General features: G+C 39.6%; 1 protein-coding gene across 1 annotated transcript; it reads right to left on the bottom strand.

Annotated features, from left to right (window-relative positions):
* Window positions 1-112: 112 nt before the first annotated feature.
* kpna6 (karyopherin alpha 6 (importin alpha 7)) lies at window positions 113-22598 on the bottom strand. The gene is made up of 14 exons (XM_017481287.3): window positions 22393-22598; window positions 17539-17672; window positions 15704-15799; window positions 15271-15370; window positions 13846-13940; window positions 13603-13734; window positions 11052-11140; window positions 10787-10886; window positions 8986-9149; window positions 8814-8892; window positions 8512-8637; window positions 8270-8397; window positions 5994-6172; window positions 113-5306 (listed from the first exon to the last, which is right to left on the bottom strand). The coding sequence occupies exons 1-14, from the start codon at window positions 22394-22396 to the stop codon at window positions 5119-5121; spliced, it is 1614 nt and encodes a 537-aa protein (XP_017336776.1). The 5' UTR covers window positions 22397-22598; the 3' UTR covers window positions 113-5118.
* Window positions 22599-27393: the final 4795 nt, after the last annotated feature.

Below are 27393 nucleotides of genomic sequence, written 5' to 3'. Positions count from 1 at the left end.
CTAACAATCAGTTTCTACTATTATTTATTTATTTATTTATTTATTTATTTATTTATTTATTTATTTTATTGGGAAACCCCCAAGCACAAAAAACCCCACAGTTCAGACAGTACAATATTTGTTTCTCTTTATTATTTTTTTTGCATGTTATTTGCATTCTGGACAAACCTTTTAAATCTCTTTAAAACATTTGTACAGTATTGTTAATGTACATGTTCATGTTTTTTTTATGTGTCGCTCATTCATACGGTCGGTAAAGTCAAGTCAGTCACAGTATGAGATGGGTAATAGTTGGCAAAAAGGAGGAGGAAAACAGATTTATAAATACATAAAAAAGAAAGGAAAAAAAAAAAAAAAAAAAAAAAAAAAAAAAAAGAACTTCTTACAGGACCAGGACACAAATCTCCACCAAGGGCAAAATGAATGGATTGACAATTTAATATGTATAAACATGTAGCATTGTAAACATACGAGTTTGCCTTTTCAAATTTTTTTACATTTTTTTTTTTTAAATAAATTTATTTTTGACGATAGAGCCAAGCAGTAGGCTTCAGATATTTGGAGGAGACAAAAAGTCTCGAAGATATAATCATCTACAAGATCTAGGACGGAAGACCAGAAAGCCTCGACTGTACATATGTGGCCTTTAGCAATTTTTGCACTTCTTGGAAGTCAGTGTTTAATCAGGGAGAGCATCAGGAAATAATAACTTGTCCACATCAGGTCTGCATAAAAATTTACTGATTGAAATGCAACTTGCGTGCGATTTCTGAAGCCCTGATCTGATAAATCTCTCTATAGGACATGCTTCAGCCTGAACTGAAGCTTGGTATATTCCCTGCACGTGACGGATTTCTCAGCGGTCGCTGCAGGCAACTGGCTCTACCTGTGTTCCTTCCCTGAAAGTTAAACCTGTTCGGATCGAAATTTTCAGCGATTGAGGAGACGTGATTGCTTACACACTGCTGTAGAACTAGAGATTTCGGAACTGTATAAATGCAAGCAACATCATAAACACAGTGCTGCAGGGGGGGGAAGAAAAGAAGAACAAAAAAAAAAAAAAAAAAACCCCACATTTCTACATCTCTCATAATATTTGGATCTTAGTATGAAAAGGGTACTCTTATATGCAAAGCAAAAAAAAAAAAAAAAAAAAAAAAAAAAAAAAAAATTAGTCCAGCATGATTTAAATTAAATTAGCACTTAAATTTCTTTTTTTTTCCTTTTTTTTTTTTTCTTTCAGTTTACCAATTTGGTGTACAAACAGCAGACCGTCACATGTCTACAGAAACTACAAGATAACGTAACCGCTTAATGTGATTACCATAAGATATGAAAATAACAGAGCAGCAACATCTGCACGGATACGTGCACATTCAAGTAAATAAAGAAATGATGAAAAGAAGAAGGTAAAAAAAAAAAAAAAAACAAAAAAAAAAACGTAATCAGACGAATCGATCCACATCATCAGCCCCCAGTTTTCGTTGGTCTGATTGGCACTTTTGTGAAAAGGAGTGCATTCGCATTTTATTTCATCAATTTGTTGATTTCTTTCTGTGTCCACCGATTGAACCCCCACGCCCTCCACCGACAGTCTCACAGACAGAGGAAAGTCACACGTATATACACTTCAGAATAACTGAACCTCTTCCCGGTAACCCCTTACCCCCTTTATCTACACGTGTACGGACAGCTGCAAAATTCCTTGCAATCTGTAATCTGGTCAAGCGGGTTTTTTTTCCCTCCCCCTAAAAAAAAAAAAAAAAAAATCCGCACATAGAGCTCCAAGAGCAAAAATCATATCTGCATACTCCAGTTTCCCATGGTTCGGCGTTCCCATAGCATTATCAGCGTTTACGTTCAACTAAAATCTTACTTGATCTCAGTCGATGAACTGTTGTAAGGGACCGAACAGCTGAAAGCGCCATTTTATATAAAATGACCCTAAACAAGTTTAAACAAACAAACAAACAAAAAAAAAAAAAAACAGCAAAAAAAAGCTTGCACTTAAAGGAGAAGTCCACCCTGAAACACACTCGATGTGTTTACATTGAAATATTTGTGAGGAGTTAAACGAGTCTGGTGCTAATTCTAATAAAACTTTATGCCTGCGAGGAGGCGTGGTCGTGAAGTCATCCTCAGCGCAGGTACAATGGTGTTTAAGGAAGCTTTCGCACATGGAGCGTTTAGTCTGTTTGAATTGAAACTTTTTGCTACGTGTTTGTGAAGATTTGTACAAAAAGAGAAAAACAGGAGAAAACGAGTTATTTCTAGAACCTAGCTGGTTATTTATGAGTCCTACACACTGGTAAAGGTTCGTTTACTGGCCAGTGAGAGCAGAATGCGTTTTCCAGCCCTACACGCCTCTTCTGGTATTTATTTATTTTTTATTGTTGTAAGTTATCGTTTTGTTTAAGTACACGCAGTCAGAAACCAAACCGTAGCGATTCAGACTCCACAACTGGACTGATGTAGTGTGAACGTGCTGCAATTGGTGAAAAAAAAAAACATTTCAATGATCTTCTCGTCTTCAATGAGCTGCTTCTCTTCGTCAAACCGAGACGGTAAACGCTGGACTCATGCTCATGTCGCCATCGAACCGCCATCAAGCGGCGGTTTCTTTAGGTAGAGATTTCAATCCCATCGCACCGCTATCAGCAGGTCATGGAATGGCATTGTGGGTAGGAAACAGTCAACCGAAGTGAAAACGGACCGACGCGTAGACAAACTTACTGGATGCCAATGTAGATCAAAATGAGAATGAGTAATCTGGAGCCGCTCAGGGTGGATTTTTCCTTGACGAGTAGGGGTGCGAAACGGAAAAAGACGCGTTACGGGGAAACGGCTAACGTTCTCACGCACTACGCAAAGGAAAAGGTCACAAACCGTACAAGCAGAGCTGAACCACTAAAGGCAAAGAACGCGAGCGAACTACGGCTCAAACGGTTTCATTTCCTTTGATTATAGTCAACTTTTCAACTATAGATTTCTGCCAGAGTCAGAGACGGTGCTCATGCTCGGACTTTCACTTCAATTTTGCCTTTACGGGAGTGCCATCCTTCACCAGAAGATTCGGTCTTACTCAGCTCTTAAAAATGCGAGTATCAAAACTGTAAACGAATCTAGAAACGCGGACAAAAACAAACCTGAACTTTCCAGTTAGCTTTATGAAATCGGAGAACTTGTACATAAAGAAATTCTCTGGTGAGTGACGGTTCAGGAAAACTGAGATTCGGAAATTCAGGCACGATTTTAATAAAACAGATTCATATTTAGCTGAAACACCAAGATTTACAAAAAAGAAAAAAAAAAAGAAAAAGATAAAATAAATCTCAGCTTGACCGATATACTCATGAACGCTAGTACACCGTCCTCGACGCTGATCATGCATTACACCAAACAGTGGACGACACGAATTCGAAATACATGTATACGTACGTATAGCACATACTCATCTAACTATACTATAAAGTTTCGCAGCGAACATCGGAAGCGATGCAAGCTACCAGATCACGATCGAAAGTCCTTCCTCGCCACTTCACGTGACATCCGTCAGTCACGGTCTCGTTCCTCGTTCTCGAACCTTTACTCGGTCACACACTCGCACGGACTCGGTGTAGTGTACACGGAGGAGAAAACTGCTTCAGAACTCGAGATTACGATTCGATTCTTCTTTTAAACACGTACGTGCTGCACGTTTAAATAGCACAGGACGTCACGTTTTGGCCTCTGCGCAGTACCTAGAGTCCCAAAAACAAACATATGAATGAACAGTATCAGAAAAGAGATTTATAGAAGCGGTTTTCTCCTTCGTGTTCTTGTGTGTGTGCAACTGTCGACTTATACTCGTGTGCGCACGTGTGTGTGTGTGTGTGTATATATATATATATATTTTATATATCTCTTACATGTTAGATTGTTTTTTTTTTTTTTTTTTTTTTTTAAACAATGTTTATCCCTTACCATCTTTGTTATACTGCCAGTAAATGTATATAACGAATTAAATAAACACTTTTAGGGAAAAAGAAATAATAAGAAGGCTGAAAACCAAGCAACAAGAGCGTAAGGATAAGTGCAATCGTGAAATTGCGGATTAATAGATAATTGCAAAACCTGGCAAGGGACACACTGAAACTATTGATAGAATAATATAAAACCATGCAAAGGCCTAACTCTGGAAAGATCGTAACACAGTCTGCAGCACCGCTTTACGCCAATCTGCAACGGAAAACGAAAAAGAAACCGAACTCCAAACTACTTAAAGGGAAAGCAGAATGGCTGTGTTGGTGCTGAACCACACACACACACACACACACACACACACACACACACACACACACACACACACAGCAAACGATTCAACTTCGTGCTAAAGCCTCGTGAAACCCCAGCCCTACACTATGCACTCTTCTTCTTTAATGAATAAATCGAATGAGATCGCAAATCTATACGTATTCAGAACACCGCACACCACAAACAGTAGACGACGAATTATTCCGCCTTTCAAAAAAACACCTCGAGCCCTGGATATCATTTTAAACACTGCAGGATTCAGTCTTGAACTACCAAACCAAATATTAGAGCGCAAGAAACAGAAGGACAAAAATAGACGGCGCGATCTGAAGCGCATCAAGCCTCTGGAAAGTGTGCGAGGTGTCTTCCAACGACAGTTTACCTTCGTCTTAGCAGAACGCCAAGAACGTCTAAGAAACCGTCGTTTTCCAAAAAAAGGCCTGCACACATGGGATTAAAACCCAAGACAAATGAAGCGGGAGAAAAACACCGGGTTCATGAGATCCTGTTGGGAATGTGCGCCCAGAAAGATAAGAAAAGGAAGAAATGTTGTTTGGTTGGTTTTTTTTTGTTTTGTTTTGCCCGGAGCCAATCTGTAAAGTGGCACTACTTAAATTAAGACAGAATAAAATGAAATAAAAACCCAGCTCCTGAAGTCTCGTATGAGTGAAACAGTGGTCAAGTTCATCTGCAAGCAGCGCGCTTCCTCTCGGTCGGTCTAGATTAATCTGCGTATGTGGCTGTGCTGAGGCCTGCAGTACAGATACGGGCACGGGAAGGTCCTGGACGTGTCGTACGGAGCCTAACCCAGTGTCGGGAGGTCGATTAGAGCTGGAAGCCCTCCATGGGGGCCTCTTGCTGAGGGAAAAGGTACTGCTGCTGGGCTTCGTCCACCTGCGGAGCCAGACTGGCGTCTTCCTCCTCCACGCCGAAGTAGTGCTCGATGAGATCGAAGGCCTTCTGGTAGATCTCCTGGTTCTCGTGGCTCTGAAGGAACTCGATCTTGTCCAGGCCTGAAGGACAAGAAGGCGAAACATCAGCCTCTAATTAATAGGTAGCATATTTTACATGGCAATACTGCAACTCTTTGTTTAGAAAGAGAGACCAATTTTTTTTTTCCGAAAAATAAATTCATTTAAAGCATTAAAAAAAAAATTTAAAAAATTGTAATAAAAATAAATAAATAAAAAAACCTTCTCTGATTCTCTCACAATTTGCTTATTTGCCAATTCCCATCCGCTAGCCAGTTCTTATCACACAACAGCTAACAAACAAGGAGGGTGAAGGCTGACCCCTTCCACATACATGAGCTCATAGACGCCCGTGATTGGACAGTGTCTGTGGGGTTTTCTGCTATAACACACTTCAATACCTTCATTATATATTTCACATCGTTTTACTTTCCAGTCTTGCCTAGGATATCATCCTGCAAAACATCATATTGGATAAAGAGCCAGTTTTATAAGAAATAACTCTAAGAAATCTGCCTGCCTAAAGATGTCAAAAATTTGCTACCCTTTTTTTCCTTTACACACTGAACGTCGCATATTTCGTTACGTGACCTAATGAGACGGACACAAGCCTGACTGATGCAGTTTGTAATCAGATGCTTGTAGTTGGAATGCTGCCCGATTTCCGTTGTAAGGCAAGCTTTTAGCCAGTAGGTTACTATGTACCTAAAGATAAAGGAAACACATTACCGTAGGCTTCCTCTATAAGGCTGCAGTAAGGGTTGAGGCCACTGCAGTTCTGCTTGGCCTCTTGCTCTCCCAGTCTCAGAATATTCTCCAGTCCGTTGAGGGCCACCTGCACGATCTTGGAGTCCATCACCGTCAACAGATCACACAAGGGCTTAATGCAGCCCAAATTCACCAGATACCTACAGAGAAGAAAAGAAAAAGAGTGAGGAATGTAAGAGTAGAGACAGCAAATACACTACCGGTCATAAGTTTGTGGACACTTGACAAATGTTTCTCATGATCATAAAAAGCTTTTGCTCTGAAGGTGTATGATTAAATGTTTGAAATGTGTAGTTGACAAAAATAATCGTTCCGACATTCATTTCTTCCATTAGAAAACTAACATTTTATTTACAAAAATAAATGTGTTTATTTATTTTTTTAAAAATGATGACTTAAATATTCTGAAAAGTAGTCGATAAGTGTCCAGTGTCGGTGTGAACTCCTTTAATACTGTTTAAAAAGCATCTCAGGGAAATTCCTCAAGAAATCGGGTGAGAAAACGGCAAGAATACATTTCTGGAAATTCTAGGCAAAAAGGGGGTCTACAGTGATGCCAAAATATAAAATTACTTTGGGAATTGTGTTGTGATAAAAAAAAAAAAAACTAAAAAAAAAAAATATATATATATCATAGTTCCATTTGTGTTACTCCAGAATTTTGATGACTTTATTTTCTCTCCACATTCTAGAATAATAATGAAGATAAAGAACAAGTGTATCTAAACTTTTCACCGGCTGTGTACATTAGAAGCATCATTTACTGAGAGGGGGGAGGTGTGTGTGTGTGTGTGTGGGGGGGGGGGTTATGTTATCTGTAAGAGATTTTAATGATTGAATTATTCACAGATTGACATATCCTTACATCTATTATCAAGACTAGTCATTATGTTATAGTGAAGTTGACTTGAGCTGGTTATTGCTACTGGGTCATTCCATCTCAAGTGGTCCAAGGCAGGTTGCTTGATTTTAATTGGTGGTTGTTTTTAAATTTTCCTAATTTGTTCTCTTAATTGAGTGATTACCTCTCATATCTCAAAACCACCAGTGTTTTTATTTATCTATTCATTCATTATTTATTTTATTTGGCTTAATTATGACCGCCATCTTTGTGTCATGGCAATTCAATTTTTTACAGCAGAATGCTACTATAGAGGACTTATTTCGGTGAAAATTTCAGGTTTGTATATGGTCCCTGATCAAAGATATTCAACCTGAAAGTTAGGGGAATTTAAAAGAAATGCGCTTTCTCGTCCCCATAAAAATAAATAAATAAATAAATAAATACATACATACATACATACATACATACATACATAAAGTCTCAAACCTGAAATATTTTTGCTTGGACACTATACTTACCCAAGTACTCCATTAAAAAAAAAAAAATGAAGACGGACACTCGAACTCTTATTATGGTTATAAATTTACCATAATAGTGGAACTGTGAGCGATCTCGAGCATCAGAAGTCTAAAGAACATGAATGTGCAAAATGTTTATATATGGCGATGCACCTTGTAAATGTGTTCTACAGATCAGTTTTAGTACCAAGGAGCTCGGATCATCCTGAGCCGAGATATTGAGGTTTCTGTAAACAGCTGTTTAACCAAACAGTAACCAAAATTTGTTGTGTGTACACAAAGGCCACCGTAGTTAAACCAAGCAATAAGTAAGTAAATAAATAAATAAAAACTGGTAATTTTGCAATGCCAATACAGAGGTAATCACTAATAAATAAATAAAATAAGGAAATAATAATAATAATAATAAACAAAACAATGGTGGACCGTTTATAATGGACCATCTGAGATGCACTGAACCGAGCCAGAAATGAAACACTACTGATTTGTCTGCACCAGACTATACTACATGTTGTACTGCTCCAGCGGTACAAAAAGCACTAGATAAGACTCAGGTGAACACTTTTTTTCTTTAAAACTTTTGGACATGGTGTTTTTCTGTATTTGTTCCTTCTCTATAGCACAGCACATGTGCTTTTAATGCTATTCTTGAAGTGTCTGATATACAGTAACAGATTTTGATCCACTATACTGCAGCGTTTTGAGTGTACATGGAGAGATTTTTCCATAAACGCTGCATTAAAATAAAAAAATTTTTAAAAAAAAGAAAAAAAAAAAAAAGGAGTTTTGTAAGAGTTGTGGTGCAAAACACATGATGGAGCGAGAGAAAGAAATAAAGACAGCTGTACGACGTCACCAGAGTTTGTCATTTTTACCGGATTTGCTCGGGCGTGCCTCCTGATGTGGCGTTAGTTATGGCCCATGCTGCTTCTTTCCTGGTGCGAAACTCGGCCTTCTGGAGGATTTCTATCAGCACGGGGAAGATGTTCGCGTCGATGACCGTCTAAAGAGAGGCAACAGGTTAGGTATTGATTTGGGATACTTTTTTCTGGTTCACTGGTGCATATTTATTTAAAACCCATTTGCACACCAGCTGTGGTGAGGTGTGTGCACGCACCTGTATCTGAGCTCGGTTTCCTGCTGTGATATTGGAGATGGTCCAGCAGGCTTCCTTCCTGATGGATTCTTTAGCGCTGCTGAGCAGGTGAAGGAGGCATGGGAGAGCCGAGCAGTTCAGTACCACCTTTGTAATAAAACAAACAAACAAACAAACAAAAACAAATAAATAAAAAAGAGAGAGAGAGAGAGAGAGAGAGAGAGAGAGAGAGAGAGAGAGAGAGAGAGAGAGTCAAACCAATACCTATAATATTTAATTTCATCAGGTTCACTTCCCAACAACAAAACATACTCAGCACTTACCTGTGTTTGAATGTCATCTCCAGTGACGATGTTCCCAACGGCTCTCAAAGCCGGAGAAGCCACTTTATAATCAGAGTGCCTGGAAAAAAATGACGAAAAAACAGAACCACGTCACGTCAGAGAACTGTAATGTGCTGAAAGAATGCCAAAGGAAGACGCAATCGAGACTCACATGAGCAGTTCTACCAGCCTCCTGCAGACTCCCGAGTCGATCACTGCCTGGATCTTCTCGTTGGGCCCGTCTGAGAGGTAGGACAGAGCCCAGCACGCGTCGGCCAGCAGATCGGGATCGCTGCTGAACAGCAAGCGGGACAGTACGGGCAGGCACTGAGACACCTGCAGAGCACACACAACCACAAAATAAATCTATCAATAAACAAGCACACGGACAGGAGAGACATTTTAGAACGGAGAGCTTGTACCACAGTGACGTGTCGTTAGACGTCTCATCCGACCATCATGAAACTCGAACAAATTCATTTGTTTAGCAAATGAACGTTCTCGACTCAATTAGAAACCCAGGTGAATTTGGAGGTTTAAAAAGCAAAGTGTCACTACGTCTTGTTTAATTGCTTAACGCTTCATTCTTGGTGTGGATTCTAGATCAGATTTGCCAGCACATACAGTAGGTCAGCAGAAGCCCATCACAAAACACGTTAAATACACGTGCATGCTGAAATATTTCAAATGTTCTTAGTCATTCCGGTGCTAGTATGTCGGTCGATGTTCTTGTGAGAAGTTCTCGCTCAGTGTTTTTCAGCCACGCTTGAAGTCATTGACGAGAAAGTCATCGTAGATATACGACACAGCAGCACCGAATTACAACAAAGACCTGACTTGGCTAATTAGCAATCTACACAGTGGCACTGATGGTAGTGCGTGTATAAATGGTGACTGTGTGGCAGCTGATGAAGTGAGAGAGCTGGCCAGACTAAAGTACTCTTTAGGTAGACGTGAAACAAGGGCTAAATCCAACCGCACCACGGTCAGAAGCTAGCCCAGTAGCAATGTGGGTAGAAAACTGTTAACCAAAGTGAAAACAGACCATGCTGATTGAAGAAAAAAAAATAAAAGTTAACTCGAAACGAAATTTTATCATAAAAATAAATCTCAGACGCCACTGAAAGTCTCATGTTCTATTAGACGTTGACTGATTGGTTTTACCAGATAATCGGCAGCGATCGTCTGATTTCCGGAATTATCGGTTATCAGCAAAAATCTACATCCGCTGTCGTTATACAGTACAAGAGCGGCCTCTAGAGGCGAAATAAAAAGAATCACTGACCGAGTTTGTTGTGTTATTCTAAATGTTTAATTCATTTTGGATGCCTCTATTTTTATTTAATTGTTATTTGGAGTGTTACTTTTTAGGTCAGTTTGGATGTATACATTTTATTTACTTTAAGATTTATTAATAGTTGAATATATTAATATTCAGTTCATTTTTAAAAAAGTACAGCACATTTACATGGGACAGTCTACTGTTTTTCGTAATAAAGTTCAACGATATTTTACTTTGAGTGTTACATTTATATTCAGTATCAATGTTTAAAAACTACTGTTTGTATTAATCGGTTATCGGCAGGTAGGTACCACCTGACTTACAAATCGATAATGGTAAAAATCCACTAATCGGTCGTCCTGTAGTTTCTATATAACTTGTAATATCAGTTATCCAGGGTAGATTCATTTCTAACAAAAAAAAAAAAAAAAAAGTTTGAGCCCAACTCTCTGGAATGCAGGCTGGCAGGCGCAGGACTGAGAAAAATCTCCACCTCCTAAACGCGCCATGCGCAGTTGAACAAAATAAGGACGGGAACGGCAGCAAAGCGCATAGGCCTGCATTCACACGCTCGTGTATATAAAACTTATTAACCACCTTCTGGATAGTAATAAGCATGGAGAGTAGGGCAAGTGTAACGTGGAATAGTGGAATAGAATGTTGAGGAGCAAACAGAGTGAAAGACACAGACCTTTTCAAACTCGGGTGGTGGGCTTTTGCCTCTGCAGAGGTTGGACAGCGCCCACACAGCATTCCTGGTCATTGTGAGACGAGTTGATTTGGTCAGCAGCCTGAATGGGAAGGACAATAATAAACCGCGCCACCATTTAGAGAACCAGGCATCAGGCAAAATTCAAGTAAAGCCTTTCAAAGGGTCTATAAAACAATAAGAAGTGACATGTACAACCGAGAATGTTCCCAACACTTTATTTCTGGTGTGGTGTAACAGCACTCACGTTAACAGTGGTGGAAGGATATCGCAGTTCAGTACGAAGTCTCTGCACATGGCACTGTCTCCTGCAATATTCCCTAACGCCCACACCGCCTGAAGCAAAAAACACACAATCAGACGGGAGGCAGAAATCAAACAAACACTGATGGTGATATATATATATATATATATATATATATATATATATATATATATATATAAAAAAGGAATAACATACTTTATAAGGTAATAGGAAAATGATCAACAGCGTTAAGGGGTGCGACACTGTTACCACCTAATTATTTCCGTTACTATTTATTTCCGTTCGTAAGGTTTGCAAAAATAAACAAATTATTTGGCCGTATTGTGTCTGAAATGGTAGTCACTCGATATTAATTTCTTATTTTCGAAACGGGACTGTGCAATGCGGCTTAAATAAATAAATAAATAAATAAATAAATAAATAAATAATCGCAGGAAATTGGCACAGAAAATTTCACAAGATCAATGTGACTACAAATTAAAAAAACAAAAACAAAAAAACTGTAAGAGCCAGAAGTTATGTATTTCTCTCTCTCTCTCTATTTTATATATCTCTCTAATGATTGTGAAAAATGTGTATTATAATATTTAAAATAATTCTGAAAAGTTTTAAATTGCTTAGTGATGGTGATGTCATTTCCTGCAATGACCGCTAGATTACCAGACTTGTAAGATTGGAGCGATATGGTTTCTTGGCCGTGTAAATTTAATCGTTTTCCAGTTCATTTTGTTAATAAAATGTTCTTAAAGGAAGGAGTTACCGAAATGTTGAACATTTGCTGCGTTCAACTCGAGCTCACAAATCAGAGGTGCGAACAAATATGAAAATTGGATGGATTGCTAGTACACAACAACAACAACAACATGTACAGATTTGTCAGCATTGCTAACAAGAAAATCCAAGCCAAATGAATAAATAAATAATAGTAATAAAAATGATCATAAAACCCTGGTGTATGTCTGTGGATGGCATTTCTTAATGCTAAAGGCATAAATGATTTAAAACAAAATTGTAGTAGATATTATTAGAACCCATATTTTAATGCAAATTGCAGTTAACAGACTCCTCCTACTCGGTTACAGAAGGACTTATTTTTCGTAGCATACAGATTATCTGATCACGTGATAACGTCAGATCACATACTTCAACGCGTAACATTAGTTCTGATGGTGTTAGGCCACGCTCACGCCGGATTTTCGGGCCGCTATTCTATTTGCCTGTGATTCGATATTTTTCTGGTGTGCCAAGCAACAAAAGACAATCAGAAAACAGCGAGGCAGAAGTTGTGTGTGACGAATATTTAATAACGAGCAGATCCTCCACTCTTCAGAGTTCTTCGGAGTGAAGTGAAAGTAAAAGATTGGAGAAACACGTGCCTCTTCTCCAAACAGGCTTTCTGCTCAGTGAATTTTATTTGCATTCAGTCGGACTGCTGCTTTAACTTTTCAGGTGTCTCAGCGAGGGTTTTATATATATTATATACACATATACACCCCCCCCATAATAATTTATTTCATAAATGCTATGGTTAAAGCCAAGACGCTAATGTGTCTGCTGTTTATGTGAAGTGTCCCCACTACCCAAGTTGTTACTATGGAAACACTAACATACTATTGAGCGCATTAACATAATCCTGTGACTTACCTTGCAGTCAAACTGCTCTCAGAGCTGACGTTATAGAAAATTAATCAAATCAACACCTTCTGACCAATCAGAACTGAGAACTCAATAAACACATTTCTACCAGATCAGCAGACAGTCTGTACAGGATTTCACAGAGCTTTTAGTGAATGTTGCGGCCAAAAAAAGCCCGATTTTGCTGCGGCTGTTTTTTAAAAAAATTTCTCGAATTGGCGAAACTGATCGTGCAAAACCCACGATCTTTCGCAGTGATGTTTGCTGGTAAATGAGACCTTTTAGCTGTACTAGTGTAGGACGCACGTGAACCGAAGACGGCTTTGGCTGAACGCGTGTTGTGATGATGTCACGTGATGCGCCTCGGCCCGGATCCGCGGTAATTTTGGAAAATTGCAAACTCCTCCAAATATTGCGGAGTTTGCATTCATTTCTCAAATAAAAAAAATGAACCCAGAGATAAAAGGTGAAGAGTAAAAGCTCGAGCTGACAGGTAGGCCCCGGTAATTAAAATAACCACTCTTTTCAACCGTGGTGAGCAGAAAAGCGTCTCCGAACGCACAGTACATCGATCTGATGCGGTTTTCTACTGTTGTAGCCCATCCACTTCAAGGTGCGACGTTTTCTGAGATGCTCTCCTGCTCACCGCACTTGTAGAGGTGAACAAAACCTTCAAAACATTAATTAGTGTTGGACAGAGCCCAAGAGAAATGTATTCCCTCCCTTTATCTTTTGCATTTAGCTCAAACCTAATTTGCAACTCATTTCAATATGATTAAGAGAATTAATTTGGCTCGAGCAGCTCCACTGGAGCATATCCAACTAAAGCCCATGAATATCCCGACGGCGAGCACGCTGCTGAAATGCTGCCTTCATCCTCCGTTTACGAATGCCATACCTGTTCTTGGACATCCTCGAACTCGGAGTTGAGCAGCTGGATGAACACCGGTACCGCACCTGCCTCGATCACAAATTTAGTCTGCTGAGACGTTCCGGAGGCGATGTTGGTCAGCGCCCATGCTGCTTCAAACTGTAAACAAACACCGACGTTAACGCAGTGAGTAAATACATCATAAAGTGAAGAGAATGACATGGGAATGGGGAATAACAGCAGCTCTCTCTTTTTTTTTTTTTTTTTTACCTGCAACGTGCAATCAGTGCTTTTTTCAAGGAACTCTACAAATCTGTTTACGACTCCTGGAGTGCCGATAACCTCATCGATGGGTGGGTTCGGTTCTGCGTAATAACGGTCAGGAATTGATTAGTTTGGCATGCACATTGGAACAAGCAAGAACAGGAGGCAAGAAAAAACTTCAGCAACATGGGGCATATGTAAGAAGTTTAAACATGATGAGGCATGGTGTTATAGGAAAATAATCAATGACGAGGTAGTGTGATCTACTACCTTGTGACTAGAGGTGGACCGGTACCGGGTTTTACAGGTCCCGGTAACAAAGTCGGGCAGGACCTGCCGATATCCAATTAATCTACAGATAGTTTTTAAAACTGATGCTGAATGAAAACGTAGCACTCGGAGTAAAACACTGCTGAACCTTATTACAAAAATAAACCGTACTGACTGTACCGTGAAAATGTACTGTACTTTTTAAAATAAAACGAGAATAGAAATATTGACAGATGTAAATTATTAATAAATATGAAAGTAAATAAAAGATGCATCCAACCTGAACCAAAAAGTAACACTCCAAATAACGAAATGAATCAAATAACACAACAAAATTGGTCAGTGATGGTTTTCTTTCTAGGTGCTCTCGTACCATATAATGACAGCGGACCCTTCTCAGCTGCGAGAAACCATCGGTGTGGATTTTTGCGGATAACCGATAGTTCCGGCAATCAGTTATCGCTGCCGATTATCCGGAAAAACCAATTGATCGGTTGAACTTTACTCGTCACGGATTATTTTCCTACAAAACCACTTCCTTTTTAAAATTCTCTTATATTTAGCCAAGAACAAGTTGTATTTTTATCCATTTAGTTTTACTTTCACTGTTGTGGAACGTCCACGGGGTCGCTTACAACGCTGCAGCTATCTTCCCTCACTTTCTCTAAAAGTTAACGAGATTAAAAATAAATAAATAAATAATAATAAAAAAAAAATACAAAAAAATACCAGCTTGTCATGTTCACGAGAAACAATAACAGCAGAAGGTCTGAAGACTCCTGTGGTGGAAAACCTACAGTTACAGCTTTACACCTCTGACTGTTACAAAGCACTGACACTGGAGACTCCTTCCAGAAATGTTAAATCTAACAGAAAACTTCAACTACATGTTTTCCTTCTTTACAAAAACAAACAAATATTTTCCCCCCAAATCTGTTCATTGTTGGGCTTAGATAATGTGGCGCGTCCCCCGTGCAAGACCAGTGAATGGGTTGTTCCTAGAGAAACGATAACGTATCAGAAATAACGCATTCGTATAAAGCTGTGAATTGAATTCCAGCCCACACTACTGTCATAGCTACTGTCATAGAAGACGAATTAACACCCCCTGGCCAATCACAATCGAGAACCTCACTCGTAATTAACGCGCGTCTTGGATACCTTTGGACAGTAGTTTTCTGAATTTCTGAGTGGTAACCAGCAGCAGTTCAGGATCGTCCGAGAAGAGCATTTCCACCATGTCTCGGGTTATGACTCCTTCCTGAAAAAAGAAAAAAAAAAAATCAGCACACGACATCCCGATACTTTACATCATTTTTGCTCAACGGTGCTGTACCACGGCCGACCCTGCGCTCTGACCCCAATTTCCTAACAAAGCTGGGATATGCAAAGAAAAGAATTTCCACTGTGCTGTAACGTGCACGTGACCAAATAAACACGACTTCTGCTTATTCTTCATAAAGAATCTTTAGAACAACAACAACAACAACAACAACAACAACAACAGAAATGAAGTGGTGCTGCTGGTGATTACAGGATTACTGCAGGTTAGCAAATGAACACTCATTATGTAGGTTAAGAGGCTCTGACTCACTGGTGCTGTGCTGGAGCTGACAAAAGCGTCCATGAGAGGGCTGTCGAACATTCCTCCTTCCTCGTTGAGCAGCTCCACATTTCTCCTCTTAAACAACTGCAGAAAGAGCAGATAGGCAGTATAGTATAGTATAGTATAGTATCGTGGCGTACAGCGTAACGTGTCACCCTAGCCGTTAGCATAAAGGAAAAGTACCAGAGAGAACCTTTACTCCGGTGATGTTTGTAATTAAACTTGCTTATCCATCTCACATTTACGGACGTCCTAAACGGCCACGCATTATTATTTTTCTTTCTCGTTTTCTCGTGATCACGACTTTTTCTGTGTACTCGACAGAACGTTGTTTTTATTGTTCTGGAGGCAGTAAAAGCTTTTCACTTTGCTCAGGGACTCGCTCTCCGTGTCGGTCAGCGATCGACGAGTTCCACGTCAGTGTCCGACACTTGAGAAGGGGACACCCCTCTCGCTTAACGAGGAGATAAAATCCAGCTCTACAGCGGGAAAGTATTACATTAACGATGGCGATGGAGGAGACGCCAACGTACATGCAACACCAGTCCCATTTGGCGAGGCACAAGATTTTCCTCATGAGAAAATGATGTTGTGAGAAAACAACTTTATTTTTTTGGTGTGATCACGAGAAAATGCAAGGTAAAAATCCGGAGCTTGCATGTTCTCCCCGTGAATCGGGGGTTTCCTCCAGGTACTCCGGTTTCCTCCTAAGTTCAAAGACATGCGCTGTGGGCATCTCATATTCCCCCCCTCCCCCACCAAAAAAAATATTTTTACTGAGAAAGAAAACATACTTCCTGTCACATAGTTACAATACAATTCACATTTTTTGTTACACATATATATATATATATATAAAAAAAAAGAAAAGAGAAAAAAAGAAGAAGAAAAAAAGCGTATAAAGAAAAACTAAATTAAAGAGTATACTCAACTAAACACCCCGGCTAACCAATATCTATACCCGGTTGTTTATACATATTCAACAACATGCAAAAAATTAAAATGGGAAGTGGATGTAACTCCATAAAATATGAAATAAAGAGTTACCATTTACAGAAAAACTTGTCAGTACAACCCCTCATCATACATTTTATTTTCTTGAGTTATTTATAAAAAAAAAAAAAAAAAAAAAGCCACTGGGAGATGGATGGATATTTAGCAGACTTCCAATGCAACAGTACGGAATGTCTTGCTATGAAGGATTTGAAAGTGATAATATCTTTTTGTAGAGAGTTTAATGGAACTGAGGCATCAGGAACCCCAAATATAGCAATCAATGGGCAAGGTTTTAAATCTAGAACAGTGGACACGGTAGTAAAGAAACCAGTCCAAACACCAAAAAGGAAAATATATGGCCAAGATGACAGGGAGAGCCATGGCATGATCGGCATCTCTAAATTGTCCGGAGTGTGTGCGATTGAGATTGTGCCCTACGATGGGTTGGCACCCAGTCCAGGGTGTCCCCCGCCTTGCCTTATGGCCCGAGTCCCCTGGGAGAGGCCCCAGGCTCCCCGTGACCCTATAGGATAAGGTGGGTGGATGGAAATAAATCCATACTGAGGAGAATTTATTTTATAGTTAAAGCAGTGTCTAGCTACAAAAAGTTTGTGTAATATTATAAGGGTGCGAGGTTTAGGAGCTTTATGACTGTGGAGACGCATCATCAACAGCGTAAGAAAGAGGGGAGGAAACACCCCCCCCCAAACCCGGAGCCCCTGCCGATCTGTAAGGAATTCAAACCCCAGAGTAACACCTGTACAGGACGGGACAGGCTTCTTGTGTTAGTCGAACGGCTCTGAAACAAGCCTAAAGAGAAATATTACCTGCTGTTCTCTTTTCTGTTTCCTCAGCTGAATGCCTTCTTCTTCTCGTCTCCGGCGCATCTCCTCCAGATTAAGCGCTTTATTCTTGTAGCGGTTCATCCTGTAATTATCCTTGGCAGGACTCGCTGACGGTTCTGAGGAACAAGAGAAGACAAAAAAAATCTCAAAAACCTGAATCTCAAAAAACCCCTTCCTAAGATGATCTGAAACACTCTGGTGGATCCAGAACTCTCATTCATAAATCATCGGAGCTGGTAATGATTCGTTATGAGCATTTTATAAACTCTAAGAACGCCTCATAAAAGCTCTAATAACATCCTACAAGCAATTCCTAGAGAAGCACCCAGTTCAGGAAAGTAACCGGAGCACCGGCGGTGGCGGCAGAAGAGACGAGGTCTGGTAATGAAAGGGGAAGTGGGTCAGTCGTACGGTGATGTTTTGCTTGTGAAAGCAGGAACTGCTCACAAATGCAAACCTCTGTGCAAAACATGACCAGTCTGAGGAACACGACAATCCTACATCACCTCTCTAGGGAGTGGTACGAAGAGCGTTCAGCGATAATAGTCTGGAAGCCTGGTTTGAACAAGCTCAATGCTTTTGCTTGTGTGAAATACATTATCTCTAATACAACACAGCTCTACTGTGCACTTCACACAGCCATGCTCGGTCATCGTGAGACGCTTTTTCTAGGTGGAGTGTTTATAGAACAGCTTAACACAGTGTCTTAATACAGACTCCACCTCAGATATGATTAGATCTAAGCCGCTGAACTGAATGCCTGGTACAGATTTCAGCGTCGGGTAAGCGTTGGGAGCTTAGTCCGAAACAGAGAACGGTTTGGTAATGTGAACGCCATCACGCGGACAGCTCGGGAAGCGGACCGCGGTACCAAACCCGAGACTACCTGGTAGGAGGCGGTCTGACTTTGGGTTGCGCCGGAACCGTGCCGCGATTCCTGCGAACGAGAACGCGACTCGTGCTCAGGAAGTCAAGTAACCATGCGTGTGCGATTTAGCCGATGATGACATTAGTTTCCACAAGGCACGTGCACCACGTGTGGCTGGGGAACGCTGTGGGACAGACAAGACGTCCACTGCGGCGCAATACACGATCCCTCCAGGATTTTGCGATCGCAGACGTTGAATGCAAAATCTAGGAAATGCCGCAAATGGAAAAAAAAAAAAAAAAAAAAATACATTTTTATTTTTCGTTCGGTCGACGCCCTCTTCGATTCACATGCGGCGAACGTAAATACGCTCTCATTGGTCTCGTTTACCAACAAATGTCACCGCCAAAGACCGTGCAAAAACATTTCAAGCAACTGCAGTTTCGCTGATTTGAGTAGTTATCCTGCAAGTTGCATTGCAAAAGCTGAAAAAAATTGAGCGGCAAAATCAGGCGCAAATTTGATTTATTTATGTATTTATTTAAGTCTGCGAAATCCTGTACGGATTGATAATAGCACCAAAATAATAATAAAAAACAACGAAATTTATGAGTTTCAACACGCTCTTTACCGTGTTACTGTGGGAATGTGGACGCTGCGTCACTTCATATCTTATAACTCTGTGAAACAGGAAGTCATGGATGACCGCTTAAGTGATTCTAAACGCATCGCATGACCCTCAAGTAAAACAGAAAAAAAAAAATGAACATTTGCTCTGTTAAACATTTCTATGGCCGAACGTGATTTGAACAGCGTCCTGCCGTGTTATCTACGTCACACGAACGTACTTCAAGCAAACGAACCCAAAAAGCACTCGCTCAACTCGCACTATGCTCCAATATTTCTGGAGCTGACCGTATCCCGCAGGTTTAAAAGACTCAAAATGTCTAAAACCCTGCGATGACTCGGCACGTTTCTGTCGAGTACGGCTGCAGACTCGAGTGCTTAGTCATCTTCCTGAGAGACAGAGGAGGGTGAAAACCTCCGCGTGTTACAAATTTAGTTTTCCAGTAAAGCGAGAGCTCAGCGAGTGCAGCGTTACAGTTATAGTTGTACATCACATGCACCTCGAAAATAGCAGCGCGCCGTCGGCCTCGGTCACCGGAGCCACGTGGATAAAGTCAGACTCTAAAACAGAGACTCGGATACAGGAGGAGAAGAGAAAGATCCCTTCTGGTGCATGCGTTCTCAAAGAGGTGTTGATGAATTCTCCAGAAAGACTGAAAAGGGCAAATCACAGGTTTATATTTAACGCGCTTGTTCACCCCACCCTGTCGCTGATCATTTCCTATAACAGCACGCCTTGTTGTGTTTAATTCCTCGATAATAAAGGTCTAAGAGGATTAACTAGAGGATAAGCCAAAGGCGGAGTGCAAGGGATCGAGCGGGATGAGGTCATCAACAGGGTTAGAATGAAAGCTTTGGAAGCTTCGCGTCGCTCTCTATAGGTAGAGATGATCTCATATCTCACCAACAGCATTGTGGGCCTGCACACCGTTTCTGTTTCTATGAGAAACATGAAACACACGATGAATATAACTGCAACTAGTTTGACGGGTCATGTGCTCTTTCAGTTTCGCTTTCCAAACATTCGACGACCACCTTTTATAGAAATCTCGCACACTTTTCACACTGCTGAGTGAAACGCTGACTTCTGACGTGCTGCTTCAGGCCACGTCCACGTTAATCCGGAGAGACCCGAAAACTGCACTTTCATTTTGGGTTATAAGATTTCTATCTACTCAAACGCCCCCCCCCCAAACACTGCTCGTTCCACACAGAACAGCTCACACGCCAAGCTTTCCATTCACGCGAATCTTTAACAGTGCAGTCAAACTGGACATCAGGCACACCAACTGCATCAAGTCTGTGTCCGTTTTGAGTTGAATGGGTCACATGACTGTCTCATGTGGCTAAAAATCCGGCATTGGTTTAGAACATCTCCGTTTTCTTGGTCCACGCTACAACACCGTTCTCAAATTTATCCGCTTGGGAGAGAGTTTTCGAAAAGCTCCGTGTTTCCGCTTGACAAAAACTCTGTCTCGGTCTGGACCGAATGCCGAAATGTAGAGGAAAAACATGTGTTTTCGGATTCATCCAGATTAACGTTGACGTGACCTCAGAGTCGAGACTGTACGTTCTGGCCTCCTGTCCACACTGAGACAGCGGGTTTTGTTTGTCCAGCGAAAACACAGAGCATTCCAAAAACGCTCTCCCAAGAAGGATACATTTGAAAAAAAAACCCCACTTTTTTCACATTGAAGTAGGATTGCAAAAAGTACTGGTACTTCTTCTGAAACCGCATACTTACCCATCATATAGTAGGCGAAATACATGTATTTCTCTCAGACGCTCGTTTTCCACTTTCAGTGCTATTACCGCTAAGTGTGTAAAAGCCACTCCCCTGACATTTATGTACCGCTAGATTAACCGTGCTTTCAGGAGGAACGGCTATATTTATACTCGCAGTATTTATTAAAGCAGTTCAAGCAGATGAGTTTAAAATGATGGTAGCGGTTGCATTATGAATGTTGTAGCATAGTTTAATTGGAGTGTATTATTGCAAGAAAACATCCTCATTTTTGTTTACCTCATGGTTAGCATACGCGCGTTTAACGCTAATACGGTCAGGAGTCCTTATTAACCATTTAATGCTTTAACTTTTATTGGGGTGAAATAAATGGGAGGACATGATGGGGTGTACTAATTTTACACCCCAGAGGCTTTTTGATGAGCGAAATATCTGAAATTTATGTGTTAGAAAATAATAGATATATGGCTAGCACTGTTTAAGTCTCTAATATCAGTCAGTCAGAAAAACATTTCTATTCTTGCCTGGATAACTCTAGTAGCTGTAATAATAATGATATACATGCAGTATACAGAATGCCATTTTTAAAAACACACTGTATATTGATATTTAACTTTATTAATAAAAGAGTGTATTGTTCATTCAGCATGTTTTTGTGTTTTGCTTTGGTACCACAATTGGTACTGAGTACCGAGGAATTTCACTGAAATTTTGTTACCGTAACAACCCTGTATTGTAGTGTTTTGCACGGTTTTTGGGAAAATTTTTGAAGAGACAACGTTTTAAAAATCGGATCTATCCGATCCATCTGGACGCAGCCTAGTTCTCACGAAACTCTACTCTGGTCTAATCCAAGCGTCTTCAGAATAAAAAAGGAAAAGAAAAACATGATACGAAAAAAAAAACAAAAAAAACAATCAAGACGATTCAATGAATATGCAGATTAGCCAATGACGTCATTTGGCGATTTTTTTAAAGCATGCATCAGCTATTTTCTCCTGAAAAGAGTCAACAAAACCAGCATGTTATCACATGGACTTTGTCTGTTGTTGACACGTCGATTAATTAAATCACTGAATAATAGGAATGTTTAATAGTAAATAAGTGTCAGAATTGTAAGAATAACAGTCCCAACATATAAAATATTTAGACAAATTAAGATTTTGCATAATAAGATTTTTTTTGACGTTTTACCGTAGATAAATATAGTTTAAGAGATTAACTAAATGATTAAAGTGACCATGGTATTAAAGAGACACACATTACAGCGACAAAATGCTTCCTCATTAATCTCCAATATTACGCTAACTCACCACACTAACACAACACTGAGGCTGAATTCCAACTGACACCCTTCCTCCCTACACAGGGGCACTACGTAAGGAATGACAGTAATGCCTTTCACGAGCTATGTAGTGGACTTCACGACCAACACGGAGACGTTTGAGGTTCTACCAAACTGCGCTGGCTTGCTAGCTAGTACCAGCCGTGGCTGCTAATGAGGCGGCTAAAATGCGCTAGCTGTCGGGCGTTTCCAGGTCTACAAACTACAAATATCACCCAAACGTATGTAAAACCAGATCACACAGAGACTTACCCATCTTGCTGTCTTTACAAGGGAAGTAGTTTGAACGCCCTGTGATGATCTAAATGAAATAATCTTCGCTCCCTCAGGGTCTTCAAGAAATCGCTCCTCAAAAACAATATGTCGGAGATCTACGGAGCAGCCGAAAGGACAAACTTAACGAAACGAGTAACGGCGAAAACAACTTTGCGCACGCGCAGTCTAATTGCGTTTTTTTTTTTTTACTTTTTTTTTATTTATTTTTTTACAATCGCTCGACAAAATTAAGCGTTCTTGAGCAATATAATGGGATTGGAAATCATTCCGGGCTATACATTTAAATAAAAGTCAATTATTGGCATAAAGTTGGTTTGATGTTGGATGTTCGATATTCGCAGAGATGCGGAAATTAAGGGACCGTCTCTAAAGTTACATACGACATTGTTAAACACGTTTCTAACTTCAGTAGCATTTGAAGGGAATGATTACAGTCATATAACCAACTGGAAAGTGTTCATGTAGGTGTCAGCTATAATGCACACCTCTTAGATTTTTGATATTTATTAAAATAAGCTATTAAATCGTATATAAATATTGCAATGTATTTTATTATTGCATTGGCTCATAAACAAAATATACCATAATTTAAAGCTCAATAGCATTTGAAGGGAATGACTTACAGTCACATATACACACACATATATTCATACATACATACATACATACATACACACACACACACACACACACACACATATATATATATATATATATATATATATATATATATATATATATATATATATATGTATATATATATATGAGTATATATGAATATATATATACATATATATATGTATGTATATATACAATAACAACACAGTAACACACACACATATGTGTATATATATTCGTATATGTGTGTGTGTGTGTGTGTGTGTGTGTGTGTGTGTGTATGTTTGTATGTGACTATAAGTAATTCCCGTCAAATGCTATTGAACTTTAAATTATGGTATATTTTGTGTATGACCCCATGCAGTAGTGAAATACATGCCAATATTTACATATGATTTAATAGCTTACTTTTATAAATATAAGAAATCTAAAAGGTGTGCGTCACACCTGACATTTAGATAAACCCTTTACAGTTGGGTGTGTGACTTTACATCACTCCCTTCAAATGCTATTGAGCTTTAAATTATGGTATATTTTGTGTATGGGCCCATTCAGTAGTGACATTCATATCTAATTTACATGTGATTTAATCGCTTCTTTTAATAAATATCAAAAATATAAAAGGTGTGCGTCATACCTGACACCTAGATGAACACTTTACAGTTGGTTATATGACTGTACATGATTCCCGTCAAATGCTATTGAGCTTTAAATGATGGTATATTTTGTGTATGAGCCCATGCAGTAATAAAATACATGGCAATATTTACATATGATTTAATAGTTTATTTTAATAAATATCAGAAATCTAAGAGGTGTGCATCATACCTGACACTTACGTGAACACCTTCCAGTTGGTTATATGACTGCAATTCATTCCCTTCAAATGCTATTGAAGTTAGAAATGTGTTTAACAATGTTGTATGTAACTTTAGAGGCGGTCCCTTAATTTCCGCATATCCGCGAATATCAAACGTCCAACGTCAAACCAACTTTATGCCAGTCCGAAAAAGAAAATGCGAACTTCTAATCCTGTGCAATAACAAGCAGTAAAAAAAAAAAACCAACAATAAATAGATGTAGACATAGTCGACTTTTAGTCTTACTCAACACTACTGCCTATCTCAGGAACAATGCTGCCAACCAGGGAAAGCTGCTGCCTATCCCAATACTAACTATCACATGAACATTACTACCTATCACGGAGACAATACTGCAACAGGAATTACTTATCCCAGAAACAATACTGACGATCACGGGAACATTATTATTTATCCCAAAACAATACTGCCTATCACAGGGACAATACTGCCTATCACAGGGACAATACTGCCTATCACAGAGACAATACTGCCTATCACAGGGACAATACTGCCTATCACAGGGACAATACTGCCTATCACAGAGACAATACTGCCTATCACAGGGACAATACTGCCTATCACAGAGACAATACTGCCTATCACAGAGACAATACTGCCTATCACAGGGACAATACTGCCTATCACAGGGACAATACTGCCTATCACAGAGACAATACTGCCTATCACAGGGACAATACTGCCTATCACAGAGACAATACTGCCTATCACAGAAACAATACTGACGATCACGGGAACATTATTATTTATCCCAAAACAATACTGCCTATCACAGAGACAATACTGCCTATCACAGGGACAATACTGCCTATCACAGAGACAATACTGCCTATCACAGGGACAATACTGCCTATCACAGGGACAATACTGCCTATCACAGAGACAATACTGCCTATCACAGAGACAATACTGCCTATCACAGGGACAATACTGCCTATCACAGAGACAATACTGCCTATCACAGGGACAATACTGCCTATCACAGAGACAATACTGCCTATCACAGGGACAATACTGCCTATCACAGAGACAATACTGCCTATCACAGGGACAATACTGCCTATCACAGGGACAATACTGCCTATCACAGGGACAATACTGCCTATCACAGAGACAATACTGCCTATCACAGGGACAATACTGCCTATCACAGAGACAATACTGCCTATCACAGGGACAATACTGCCTATCACAGAGACAATACTGCCTATCACAGGGACAATACTGCCTATCACAGAGACAATACTGCCTATCACAGAGACAACACTGCCTATCACAGGGACAACACTGCCTATCACAGGGACAATACTGCCTATCACAGAGACAACACTGCCTATCACAGGGACAATACTGCCTATCACAGGGACAATACTGCCTATCACAGGGACAATACTGCCTATCACAGGGACAGTGCTGCAACAGGAACTACTTTTTTCTTTTTTTTCTTTTTTCTCCCTCTCTCCTTTCGGCGAGCCCCACACGAATTTATGGAGATACTAGAGATCCAGATCCTTTCTGCCTCTGGATGGAGCTCAAATCTTCTCTAATTCCAGACTGCTGGGACTACGGCTGCTCCTAAGGCCATACAGACTTCATATGAATCCATAATGAACTTTTTCACACTAACTGTTGTTACCCAGATGAGGATGGGTTCCCTTCTGAGTCGGGTTCCTCTCAAGGTTTCTTCCTCTTAAAACATCTTAGGGAGTTTTTCCTTGCCACCGTCGCCACTCAGTGGCTTGCTCAGTTGGGATAAATTCACACCTTTAATATCTGTATACCATGTTGATATTTCTGTAAAGCTGCTTTGAGACAATGTCTATTGTAAAAAGCTATACAAATAAAATTGAATTGAATTGAATTATAACAGAAACAATTCTGCCTAACACGGGAACAATACTACCTATCACGGGAATATTACTACTTATCACAGAAACATTACTACTTATCCCAGAAACAATTCTGCATATCACAAGAACATTACTGCCTAACACAGGAGCATTACTGCCTCTCACAGGAACATTACTACTTATCACAGGAACATTACTACTAATCCCAGAAACAATTCTGCCTATCATAGGAACATTACTGCCGCTCACAGGAACATTACTACTTATCCCTGAAAGAATTCTGCCTATCACAGGCTCATTAACGCCTATCACAGGATCATCACTGCTTATCCCGGCAACATTACTGACTATCTCAGGAGCAATATTGCCTATCTCGGGAAGATTACTGCCTATACTAGAAAAACTAATGCTTATCTGGCAAAGTTGCTTTGTGACAATGTCCATTGTTAAAAGTGCTATACAAATAAAATTGAATTGAATTGTCCCAGAATACAGTCACTCATGGACACACACATGAAGGTTGAAAATATTGGAAATATTAAAGCAAGTGAAGGTTGGAAATATTAAGCAACAGGTTTAGGAGTGCAGTTAAAAGTTTGTGCCGTATGGATGCCTTGGCAAGCTTTGTTAAACATACACTAGGGGGCGCTGTTGTATAAGCTCGGAGAAATACGTACAATTACCAAATCACTCAAGCCAGAATTCACCTGCTCTACTCTTGCTTCTGGAAATTTCAGTTAGAAGACTTTGCCATCGTGATTGTGCATGCTTTGGTACTTGTAGAAAAAAAAGGGTTGTATGATGGAACAGAAGGGATGCGTAGACTACTCATAAGGTTAGGTTGCAAGAAATTATGCTGTGGATTGAAACATGTTCTGCAGCAGTTTCCATGTGATTTCTAATTTAATGTCCCATCAGGCTTGATCTTGTGTAGCTCAGCAGTTTTATAAAAAATGGAAATATTTTATATAAAATCAGCTATTTGTCAAAACTAGACACTGAAGTCTGAGACGTTAAATGGATGAGCATTTTGTATTATTGTGCGATATCAGTGGCTGCAATGGCATGTGTTGCAACAATAAGACTCTATTTTTTGTTATATTAAAGCCTTACACTCTGTATGCAGACTGAATAATATGATGCATTAACATTCCATGATATTTGTTTTATTATTTTTTTTGCTTTACTATTACTTCCATTTACATGGATTTATTTGGCTGAAGAAAAGGGTGTGTTAAAAGTACATTTTGTCATTTTTCAAAAATAAACTTTATATATATACAGTGCTCTCCACTAACATTGGCACCCTTGGTAAATATGAGTAAAGAAGCCTGTGAAAAATGGTTTTTATTGTTTAACCTTTTGATCTTTTGTTAAAAAAAAAAATCACAAAACTACTCTGCTCTCATGGATATCAAACAATTGTAAACAAAACACAGGATTATCAAAAAAATACCTTTGTTAAATATAGGTGTGCAACAATTAATCGAACCCTTTTTAGTCAATACTTTGTCCTACCTCTCTTAGCCAAGATAACAGCTCTGAGACTTCTCCTATAATGCCTGATGAGGTTGGAGAATACATGGCAAGGGATCTGAGACCATTCCTCCATACAGAATCTCTCCAGA

The sequence above is a fragment of the Ictalurus punctatus genome, chromosome 12 (assembly GCF_001660625.3).
Source record: "Ictalurus punctatus breed USDA103 chromosome 12, Coco_2.0, whole genome shotgun sequence".
NCBI classification, from domain to species: Eukaryota; Metazoa; Chordata; class Actinopteri; order Siluriformes; family Ictaluridae; genus Ictalurus; species Ictalurus punctatus.
The sequence above is the reverse complement of the archived record's forward strand: the minus strand, read 5'-3'. Positions and strand labels throughout refer to the sequence as shown.

Bases quoted from the DNA above. Each gene is read 5' to 3' on its own strand.
- kpna6 (XM_017481287.3), bottom strand. The intron at 8,638-8,813 runs GTAAGTGCTGAG...TTTATTACAAAG, and splicing joins GAGATGACATTCAAACACAG to GTGGTACTGAACTGCTCGGC. The intron at 6,173-8,269 runs GTAAAAATGACA...TCTTCTCTGTAG, and splicing joins GGCACGCCCGAGCAAATCCG to GTATCTGGTGAATTTGGGCT.